We start from the raw sequence: 11,472 nt of genomic DNA, 5'->3' as shown, positions 1-11,472 counted from the left end.
AACTTAAATTTTAAGCATCATATATATACATATATAGGAGATCACCCTTATTACATGATCACTTTTTTAATCTGTCATCACTAATTTTCTATTTATATAATACTTTATATTCAAGTAATTATAGAGAAGTTGATAATTCCATTTCTTGAGTTTAAAACCCATATAATTTTTAAAAACAAATTCATTTGTTTATTTGTCTAAGTTTAACAATAAAATAATACAAAAATATGAGTGTTAAATTGTCATCAAATAGAGTTTAATACAACTCTATTAACCATTTAGAAAATAATACTAAAATATGTTAGATATCTTGTCTTAAAATAACATAAATATATATATAAATGATGCTACAAAAAAATTAATTAAATACAATGTTACAAAGAACGAAATCACCATAATACAATGTTGTTTCGAGTCATGTGCTTAGCACATTTCCCTTAAAACAGTTTCACTGTCTCCCCTTGTGCTAAAGAGCTTATCGTAGATAATTGTCTCCTAGGGTATAACGAATCTAATAGAGATTCAGCACCGAAATCACTACGCATCGAACTTAACAAAATACCTAAATCAATCACCGAGTTTCAACAGAAATACGACGAGTCAAGAACTCAAAGAACACTCAGTTGAGTGTAAACTCGAAAAACACTCAGTTGAGTGAAGAACTCGAAAAACACTCAGTTGAGTGAAGAACTCGAAGAACACTCAAGAAAATAAAGAAAAAACCTTTTGAATTCTAAATAGATAATGAAATGAGTGAATACGAGATATGAGATATCTGAAGAGTTCCAGCATAAGGAATATATATAGCTGGAAATTAAACCATCACAATATATTCATTTATCAAACCAATAGTTGATAATTCATCTAACGACTGTCATTCTTAGACTCTTGACATTTCTATACTCTTGGCATTCAATCTTATCCATTGCCATTAAATTTCACCAAAAATTTACATTTTAATTTGGTATAAATTTTTATTTATTTGGATTAAATTATATTTAATTTATTTATCCAAATCTCATTTCCATTTAATTAATGGAATTAGTTTAAAATTTGAACAAACCCCCACATTAATGGAAATGTAAAGATTAACCCGATTAAAGGTTCAATAGTTGAATTCTACATAGGATAGGTAGGGATGACCCTTTGAACCTTCCCTTATGAAAGTATATAATTTTACTAGTCGATTGATAGACTCGGTGTCCTTGAACTATTCTTCCATTTGTGTAAACAATTATACACTTTCACATAGAATTATTCCTAATAAATGTCAAGCTCTCATGGTTGTGTCCGTTTTGGCCATGGAACACGCGTTTGGTTTTGTGAGAGGGTCTAGAACTAAGTCGTGCAATTCTTTCAAAGCGACCCCACTTCTCCCTCACATAGATGATCTATTTACTCACAAAGAATTATTAAAAGTGATATGCTTATCCTCGTCAAAATATATATTGTTTTGTTTTAGGATTAATCATCAACAATAACTTTCCAAGTCAATACAATTAGGTTATCCCATTAAACCTAGTTCTAGGGATCTATAGTCTGCATAGGTTGGGTTTTACTTCATACCAACTTGTAGTAGGCTCATGTCTTAAAAGACTTTTAAACTAATACTCTATTCAACAGTTTTGTTAGAGGATCCACAATGTTATCTTTGACTAACATAGTCAAATGTGATAACTCTATTAGAGAGTACAGTCTAACGATATTATGTCTAAGACGTGTATGTCTAGATTTATCATTTACACTACGTTTGTCTAATGTCATATCATTGTCACAATAAATAGAAATTTCCTTTTAGAACATCTTAGAATATTTTCTCATAATCATAGTCATTCATACATACTTATCATTTAAACATTCTTTTGTGAAAATATTGTTTACTTGGCTAACTAGTAGACAAAATGTTTTTGAACTATTATGTCTTCGTGTAAACGATTACATATTTTACAAAACATATATTTTTCGTTAGAAAATTTCCAAGATTGTCTTCCATACCAGATGACGGTAACGGACAGAAAAGGAAAACTCACAATTATGAGAATCTCATATGAGTGGAGGGCGAGTAGATGTTTTGACTGTAACACATTCGAACATGTCTGTTACAAGTTCCCGAAAATGATTAAAGAAGAAAGGAAGAACAAGATCAAGCAAGGGACAGAAAAAGAAATAGAAAGAATAACAGGAAATGTTGGATAAGGAAAATGCTAAGAAAAAAGGCAAAAAGAGGTTACTAAAGAATCAGTATTATGTAAGTAGAAGGATTAAGATAAGGAAGGAAATTCAGCATAGGGTTTTGAAGAATAGGGGAAGGAAGATAGAGTGATAAGATATTCAAAATCAATGGCTGAGAATGAAGAGGTGACAAAGAAATTTGACCCGGAAGCAAGATTCAATACTGAAGAGGTAGTGGAAAGGGAAAGCGTGGGAGAAAATAGGAAAGGGAAAGTGGGTGAAGGAAATGGGAAATATAAAGTAGAGATAGTTGAATATTGTGAAACTGTGAAATCTCCAATTCAGAAGAAGGTTGACTAGAGAAATATGAAAATCTCAAAACAATAAGGTAAGAAAATTAAGGAAACACAATTTCTTATAGCCTACTATATGGGAAAAACAAAAAGGAATAAAAGGTAAAGTAAAGGGAAATAAAGTTGAAACATCTTTTATTCATTAATAAACTTAATGATATGGAATATTATAGGGTTAAATGACCATATAAAGAAAAAAAAGTTAGAAGAATAGAGGAAATGAATGAAATCGCAGTATTTGGAATTATTGAAACAAAAGTCAAACAAAGTCAAATAGAGAACGTTGCCCAAGGTTGCTTCAAAGAAGAATGAGAATTTATTCATAACTCCGATGGGGTTAAAAGTATAATCTGGATAGGATGGGATAAAATAAGGGTTGAAGTCAAGAAAAAATTTGAAACCAAGCAAGTTATTTTGATAGAGGTTATCAATATGGTGACAAGGGTAAAAATCTTCTTTGCGGTAGTTTATGCAAGCAACTCTGAGACAGAGAGGAAGACACTTTGGGATGATTTGAGAAGAAGCATTACGGACGACCAACTGTGGGTTATTATGAGAGATTTTAACGTTACAAGATTCAGGAATGAAAGAGAGCCTGAGATAGACATAACACAAGACATGCACGATTTCAATGAATGCATTCGAGACATAAGCTGCATTGAACCGTCTTCCTCAGGTAATCTATTTTTATGGTCAACTTCAAGAGGGGCGGACAACATGAGAAAGAGAAGAGTTGATAGAGGCCTAGTGAATGAAAAATAGGTGTAGTTTTACCCAAGAAGTCAAATCCAAGTTTTGCAACCAGGTATCTTTGACCACTACCCTTTGAAATTCTTTTGGGAGAGGGAGAAAAAATAGAAAAGATATTTTAAGTTCTTCAAATTCCAGATAAAAGATGAAGGATTTAATGAAATCCTTAATGAAACTTGGAATATCATAATTAATGTAACAAAGATGTTTAGAGTTTGTGAGAAACTAAGATTACTGAAAGGGAAACTGAATAAACTAGACTGGAAAAAATACAGTGGGATTTCTAAAAGAGTAGAGGAAGCCAGAACGAAACTGGAGAAATAGAAAGCAAGGCACTAAGAGCCCAAAATCTACCTTATAGCATGGAAGAGGAAAAAGAGACTCTTACGCGATTTAAAGACCTCTATTCTAAAGAGGAAATCTTTGCTAAGTAAAAATCTAGAGAAAATTGGCTTTCATTAGAAGACAATAATATTTCTTTCTTCTATAAAAAAATGTATATCAAGGAATTTCATAAATCAGGTCCTCAGGCTCACAAACTCAAATGGAGATATTTTTCAAGGACAAAAGGCAATTCATGAGAAAGCAATAAATTTCTACAAATGGCTGGTTGGAACATAAACGAACACAATAGTATATGATAGAAAAAGATTGCTTCAATAGATTGTGCAAAGGAAAATTAGTGAGGACAGTGGTAACCAATTGATTACAAGAGTTAGTATGGAAGAAGTCAGAAAAGCAGTATTTTCGATGAAAGTGGATAAAAGTCCAGGGCCAGATGGTTTCAACGTGAACTTCTTCAAAGAAAATTTGGAAATATTGGTAAGATGTAAGCGAAGGGGTTTTGGAATTCTTCCAGAACGGGAAAATATTGAAGCAATGGAACGTCATGGTGTTGAATTTGATTCCTAATAATTCAATTCTGAAAATATTCAGGACTTTTGTCCTATTTCATACTGTAATGTTATTTACAAAATTATTTCCAAAATTCTTTTATAACGTTTAAAAACAGTTATTGATAAGCTTGTATGATTAGGGCAATCAACATTTATTCATAAACGTTATATTTCCCAAAACATCCTACTCATGTGAGCTTATTGAATGAATATGGCAAGAAAAATATATCTCCACATGTGCCTTTCAAAATTGACATTAGAAAGTTATTGACTCGATTAGATGGGGATCAATCCACGACTTCCTCCTTGCTGCAGGTTTTCAAATCATTTTCACTGATTGGATTTATACAATGTGGTTTTACTCCTCACTTTGTTGTGAACGTGAATGATATTCATGGAGACTTCTTCAAGGGTGAAAGGGGAGTAAGGCAAGGAGACCCTATATCTCCTTACCTATTCGTCTTAACAATAGAAATTTTTGACTGCATTTTTAAAATGCTTCTGAGAAGTCATCATTTCAAACTTCACTCGTACTGCACAGTAGAAGCAATAACCCATTATGTTTTTTAGATGATCTATTTTTGTATCTTATACGGATGTTGAATCTTTTAATATAATCAAAGAAGCTCTAATAATATTTTCGAGTATTACAGATTTATACATCAATGAGGACAAAAGTCATGCTTTTTATGGAGGGGTTAATAAAGAAAGGAAGGAAAACATATTCAATATTATGGGAATCAAGGAAGGTTTACTACTAGTGAAATACCTTGGAGTACCCTTGTCATCAAAACAACTTTGATATAATCACTTCACACAATTGGTAGAAAAGGTTAAAAATTTTGTTTTGGTTTGGGCTACGAAAAAATTGTCTTATGTAAGAAGAATCGAGTTCGTTAAAAGAGTGATCTTTGGAATTATTGGCTATCGGGCACAACAGATAGTCATCCTAAAGAAAGTAATGGTTGAACTAGATAGAATCATGAGAGATTACGTTTGGGGAATCCAAGGCAGAGGAGGCAACAAGGTCAAATGGGAGGATATTTGCACTCCCATAGAAGAAGTCGGACTAGGAATAAAAAAGTTGTGTTGAATGAAATAAAGCCTTCACCATTAGGAACTTATGGGCGTTGGAGTAGAAAGCAGACTCCTTGTGGGTCAAATGGGTGCATACAAGATTTATGTAAAAAGAGCATAGTATCTAGACATGAAGCATCAATAAAAGAATGGTATGGTCATTGAAGAAGATCCTAAAAATAAAAAGAGATGTCTTTTAAATTGTGGAAACCACAATTGAAAATGGAAAAGGAGTACTATTCTGGCATGATCCTTGGTTGGATAATATTCTCATTATGTTTAAAAAATAAATGCAAGGAAGAAGAGTTAGAATAGAATGCATCAAGTACTCATTCAGAGACGTCTATGAAAGTAAATGTGATTCACTTCAAGGCGTATTCCAAAAGATGATAGAATCTTAAATCTAATGAGGCAGAAACAACTAAATAAAAGAAATGATGAAATGTGATGAAAAACATAAAGTAACGAGAAGTTCATTACAAGAAAGGCATGAGAAATAGTTAGAATAAGAGGACATGAGGTAGACTGCCATAATGCGGTATGGTCTCCAAAGATTATTCCTCGTCACCAATTTAATCTCTGGCTAGTATACAGGAAAAGGTTGACAATAAAAAGACAGAATTCGAAAATATATTAACATTTCTGATATCATCTGTGTCTTATGTACGGGAGTTGAGGAAAGCATAAATCATTTGTTTGGGAATACTCTTTATTAATACAAATTTGGAGAGGTATGTTGCAAACATTAACATCATCAACTTTCCAGGAACATGGAAAGAAATCTAAGAGTGTAGGAAGAATAAAGCAAAAGGAAGATCTTTCTATGTAAATATGTTAAAATGTTACTTTGGAACAGTAATCTACAATATCTGGAAAGAAAGAAATTTAAGAACTCACAGTGGAAGAAGTAGAACTACTGAAAATATTTGAGGAGCTATAACTTCATATTAAAATGCACTCATTCAATTCTAGAGAGGAATCGAAAAGATTGAAGAGAATAGAAATCTCTTCCAGATATGGGATATTTCATTTGAGAAAGTCACAACTAGATACAAAGTAAAAACACTATAGGCGTTATATGATTGTTGTTGATGTCTGTAATTCAGTTCTTGTTTCACTATCAAATTTAGAAATTGTCTAGATTTGATCTTAAACTTTTGTATTTTTTTCTCTTTTTTGGGTTTTTTTAATAAAATGACACTAAGTTGTTTTAAAAAAAATTATTTGATCGTTGATTCAAATTTTTATTTATCTATAAGGCGTTTAAAGTTGAAGCTGCTAAGTCATCTTCCTCTTCGTCTGAATAGACATCCAAAAAGGTCGAGTAGACCTCAGATTCTATCTTCTAGAAGGCGTCTAAAGAGAGGCATTATGCCCCTCAAATTTTCTATCATTCTTCTCCCTCAAAGTCCAACAAGTCCCTCCCTGATCAACCTCTCCGTTCTGAAGATGTATTAGATTTTTTCATGGATTTATGCGCTGAAACCCCAAGAGCTGGAAGCAAATCCAGGGCATTGATCAATGTGCCTCGGGCATCCTCTCAAGACAAGGAACCACAACAATCCCTATAAGTAAGCGTTCATGCCAATCCTATTCGCTCTCTTCTAGTCGATTCCCACATTGTCTCCTCTGTTCTCTCTTCGTCTAAGGAAGCTTCTTCGGGATTTATGAGTTTCCACAAGATCATTCTAGACACTCTAGCTCCGATACAATAGAGCATCTAATCTATGTCTTCAAGGCTAGAGAATCTTGAAAGGGAATTTGCAGCAAACTCTAAAGATAATGTTGACTTAGTCGCTGCTCAAAGGAATACTAATAAAGACTTACTGAAAAATACACACGATATAGCGATACTCAACACTCAGACGAGAAGGATGCAAAAATTTCTGATCAAATAGAGTAATGAGATTCATGACAAGACCAAGTCTTTCAGTCTTGAGCTTCATAATGAGACGAGGTCTTCGATTGAATCCTTAACTCTTCAAATGCTCGAAATTGCCAAATCTCTTAAGACTGCTGAAGCGGAGCGATTAGAAGACGCTGACGCGGTTGCTCGGTGGTTCCAGGTCAAAGAAGATGCAATTGTCGAAGCCTTTAAAACCAAAGCCCTTGTTGTTGCTAACCCTGATTATGTTAAAAGGGGGAATGTAGCAATTAAGGGAGAACAAGTGCTCGGGGCACTCGTTCCAAAAGGAAGCTAGTCCAAGATGGTCAGCCTGTCCAAGGTGGCCGAGGTAGATGCCAAGAAGATTGCGGTGGTCGTGGAGGTGTTCGTGAAGGTGACCGTGGTGGTGCAAGGTGAAGGAACAGGTCGAGGCTGGAAAAGATATTTCTATGACCAAAAAGACCAAATAGGTAGGAAACGTTAAACCTTTGATATCTTTTGTAGTTTATATTTATAAATATAATGGTTAATTTTCTTTTAAGTTAGTGTTTTAACTTGATTTGTCCTTTTAACTTGATTTTAACTTAGTTTTAACATCATTAAAAAGGGGGAAATTGTTAGATTAAGTTAAATAAGAAAAAGAGAAAATTAATTAAGAGAGAAATAATTTGTACGACATAGTTTTGATGATGTGGTTTGAATAAAACTAAGTTGTGATTTGAACAAAACTAAGTTGTGTAATTTATTTTTACGTAGGTACAGCTCATAAGACGTACGTCTTCAGATGTAGTTTGAAGCAAGCGCAATTAGACGGAGTCTAACTACATCAGACATGGTCTGAAGTAGCGTGCGAGCAGACATCGTCTAATTACATTAGATGTGGTTTGATGTAATGCGCGAGCAGGCGTGGTCTGAAGTAATGCACGAGCAGACGTCGTCTAATTACAACAGACGTCATCTAATTACATCATATGTGGTCTGAAGTAATGCGCGAGCAGACTTCGTCTAATTAAATCAGACGTGGTCTGAAGTAATGCGAGAGTCGATGTCGTCTAATTACATTAGGCGTGGTCTGAAGTAATGCACGAGCAGACGTCGTCTAATTACAACAGACGTCATCTAATTACATCATATGTGGTCTGAAGTAATGCGCGAGCAGACTTCGTCTAATTAAATCAGACGTGGTCTGAAGTAATGCGAGAGTCAATGTCGTCTAATTACATCAGACGTGGTCTGAAGTAATGCGCGAGTAGACGTCGTCTAACTTCATCAGACTTATAGTCTGGAGAAGTGCACATTCAGACGTCTTGCTTTAGTAGCCGTCTGAAGATGCGTCTGATGCCTTACTTTAGTAGTCGTCTGAAGAAGTATCCAACTATCTATTCAGCTCATCAGTAGTGTTCGTTATCAGTAGTCTGACAAGTCAGCTCAAACAACAAATGAACAACTTCCACATACGTCGTTATTCAAATTGCTCGCGCTGTACTATTCTAGTACAACACAATCTTAGAGAATATTTCGCGCACTATCAATCCGGTACACCCACGATCCCAACGAATATATTTATGTGTACTGTCTCGTACATCTGGTGTACATCCAACGGAAAGAGGACACGTGTCCATGAAGAAGATTCGACCGTTTGTGTGATCTCAGTGTAAATAGAAATCCAAGAACAACGGTGAATCGCTCTAGTTACTCTCTCTCTCTCTTGCCATCTGATTATCTGAATCTGAATCTCTCTCGACAACCTTGCACTCTAAAGCTCAAGCGCGAATTACTCACGTTGTGAACATTTTGTAATCAATCTTTTGTCCTTTCTGTTTGAAATTTCAGTATTTTAAGTTGAACAAAGGTTATTCTGTTTAATAGAGAGTTAGCTAGAAGTTCAGAAATAGGCAGTTGTTAAGTTTTGTGTTTTCTGACTTGGTTTGTGCAGCTGCTATATAAATCAAATTCTTCTAATGAATATCCTTCTAGAGACAGAGGAATGGGTGACGTAGGAGTTTTATCTCCGAACATCCATAAAATTTCGTGTGTTATTTCTTTTTCGTTCTTTGCATTCATTTTCCTGATGTTTCAAATCCAGCAAATAGTTCCGCACTTGAATCCGTTCAAGAGTTTGCAAAGATTTGTGAAGAATAGAAACAGATATTAATCCCTCACATGATTAATATCGAATTGAAAGTCAAGTTGTTCAACAATATTCTAGCAATCATTTTGCTATTGTTAACACCGACCTAACATATTCTAAATAAAAGTAATGATAATTAAATCAAACTATTACAAGTCATAGTATAAAGATGAGGTTGATATTTAAAATAAAACCAAATATAAAATTTGAGATTTTTGTGATTATAGGTTAATAGTTCAAGAATATCGTAACCCGCTAAAGTAGTTTAATTAATATTAAATTTGATTTTTAAAAGATCAATATCTTAAGTATTGGAGTATGTTAATGTGTATTATCACTCTTATGGACCAACTAAACTAAAAGGAATTAAAATATATTATTTTTTTGGAAATGTTTTAGTCTATTCACCTAACTTTTTTTAAACAAAATGTTAAATAAAAATGGCACATTCACATATCACAAGGCTCTCAAACCCTTCAGCCGACAATGTTGAATGGCGGGGCATTCTCCTAGTTAATGTAAATATGTATTGAAGATAATATATTTTTTAATTAAGGGGTTGTTAAAAACCTCCAAAATTTGATAAGGCTCTGGCCTCATCTACTTGGAATAACATTAACGTCCTACATGTTCTTAAATTGTAGCATAAAATAGTTGATTAGAATAATTTTGGTCATTAATAGAAGAAAATATAGGATAAGACAAAAAAAAAAATACAATGGGTGGCAAAATTCTTGGAAGGACAAAATAATTAGATTCCTATAATTGGGGCCTCTCATTCTCTCTATGTGTGGTGAAAATGACCTTTATTTTGTGGCTCAAACTCATCCCTCATGTTTCCCACGGAAATTACTATCTTTCTTTATCATTTAGTTTCTGTCTTTTCTCATTTTCTTTTCTATACCAACAAATAACTCTGTTTCTCTTCATCTCTTTGTCAATTTTGCATATTGGGTGGGTACTTTTTCATCTCTTTTTGTTATTTCATTTTTACCTATCTTCATTCTTGCAATTTTTAACACATTACCATGGAAATGCATAAATGAATAATCACAAAAATGGGTGAATGGATCAAAATGAAAGAATTGAAAATGCATATGAATAGAATGTAATATTATTGTGCATTTGTGCAGATAAGATATTGTATTATAAAAGAATCAGAAAGAAGGATTCTCCAAGTTGTCAAGGTTCGTTCATGTCAGAACTCAATAGTCAGGTTCCTTCCACGTTCGATCCATTCGCTGATGCAAATGCAGAGGATTCAGGAGCTGGCACAAAGGATTATGTGCATATTCGAATTCAACAACGTAATGGTAGAAAAAGCCTGACAACAGTACAAGGTTTGAAGAAGGAATTCAGCTATAGTAAGATTCTCAAAGATCTTAAGAAGGAGTTTTGTTGCAATGGTACTGTCGTTCAAGACCCCGACCTAGGCCAGGTTTGCTTTTTTTTATTATTATTAACCACACTTAAAATTATCAAATTATATTAATGAATTTGTATTTATGTAAATTAGGTTATCCAACTTCAAGGTGACCAGCGGAAAAATGTGTCAACTTTCCTTGTTCAGGCTGGCATTCTGAAGAAGGATCAGATCAAGATCCATGGTTTCTAACCGTTATTATTACTTTCTCTTAATTGATTAATTGAATTTGTACATAATAAAAAAAAGAAAAGTAAAGAAAAAGTATGTTATTAAGTACTAGATTGGATTAGGCTACCATAGTTCTTGAGTCTTGGTATCCAAGATCACATTCCTTCACCTGATCATATCATATAATATATATAATAGCAAATATAATGCTAATACTATTATTACTATGTACTTTTTTTGGCTACTCTCTAGAGTGAATGCGGCCACCAATTACATGGTATTATTTGATAATTTGTCTCATTTTTGTTCTTCTTTTGTTAAAAGTTCTAATTCACAATTATTAATTCACATTGAATTGTCTCATGTTTATAGTTTATAGATTTTCCCCTAATTAATGAACACCACCACCCTTATTCTTTTACTCATATGAGTCATATTCATTGAATTGGGTTCTTTAAAAAATATTGACCTTATGAATTAATATACTTTTGTGACAAGTATATACTATGTTCTTTGCTTCATTTTTGTTCCTGTCCACTTTCATATTTTTTTTTTATGTTTCTCTAAATATTCTTGATGTAGTTTTTTTTTTAAATTTCTGAAAATTCACACAT

General features: G+C 33.3%; 1 protein-coding gene across 1 annotated transcript; it reads left to right on the top strand.

The window, feature by feature from the left end:
• Positions 1-10,206: 10,206 nt before the first annotated feature.
• Positions 10,207-10,901, top strand: LOC124921962 (protein translation factor SUI1 homolog 1). Its single transcript, XM_047462672.1, has 3 exons — positions 10,207-10,218; positions 10,398-10,702; positions 10,781-10,901. Exons 2-3 carry the CDS (start codon positions 10,460-10,462, stop codon positions 10,877-10,879), a joined length of 342 nt encoding a protein of 113 aa, XP_047318628.1. The 5' UTR covers positions 10,207-10,218; positions 10,398-10,459; the 3' UTR covers positions 10,880-10,901.
• Positions 10,902-11,472: the final 571 nt, after the last annotated feature.

Source organism: Impatiens glandulifera, chromosome 1, assembly GCF_907164915.1.
Source record: "Impatiens glandulifera chromosome 1, dImpGla2.1, whole genome shotgun sequence".
Lineage (NCBI taxonomy): Eukaryota > Viridiplantae > Streptophyta > Magnoliopsida > Ericales > Balsaminaceae > Impatiens > Impatiens glandulifera.
The sequence above is the reverse complement of the archived record's forward strand: the minus strand, read 5'-3'. Positions and strand labels throughout refer to the sequence as shown.

Bases quoted from the DNA above. Each gene is read 5' to 3' on its own strand.
- LOC124921962 (XM_047462672.1), top strand. From the start codon at position 10,460: ATGTCAGAACTCAATAGTCAGGTTCCTTCCACGTTCGATCCATTCGCT. The intron at 10,703-10,780 runs GTTTGCTTTTTT...TATGTAAATTAG, and splicing joins AAGACCCCGACCTAGGCCAG to GTTATCCAACTTCAAGGTGA.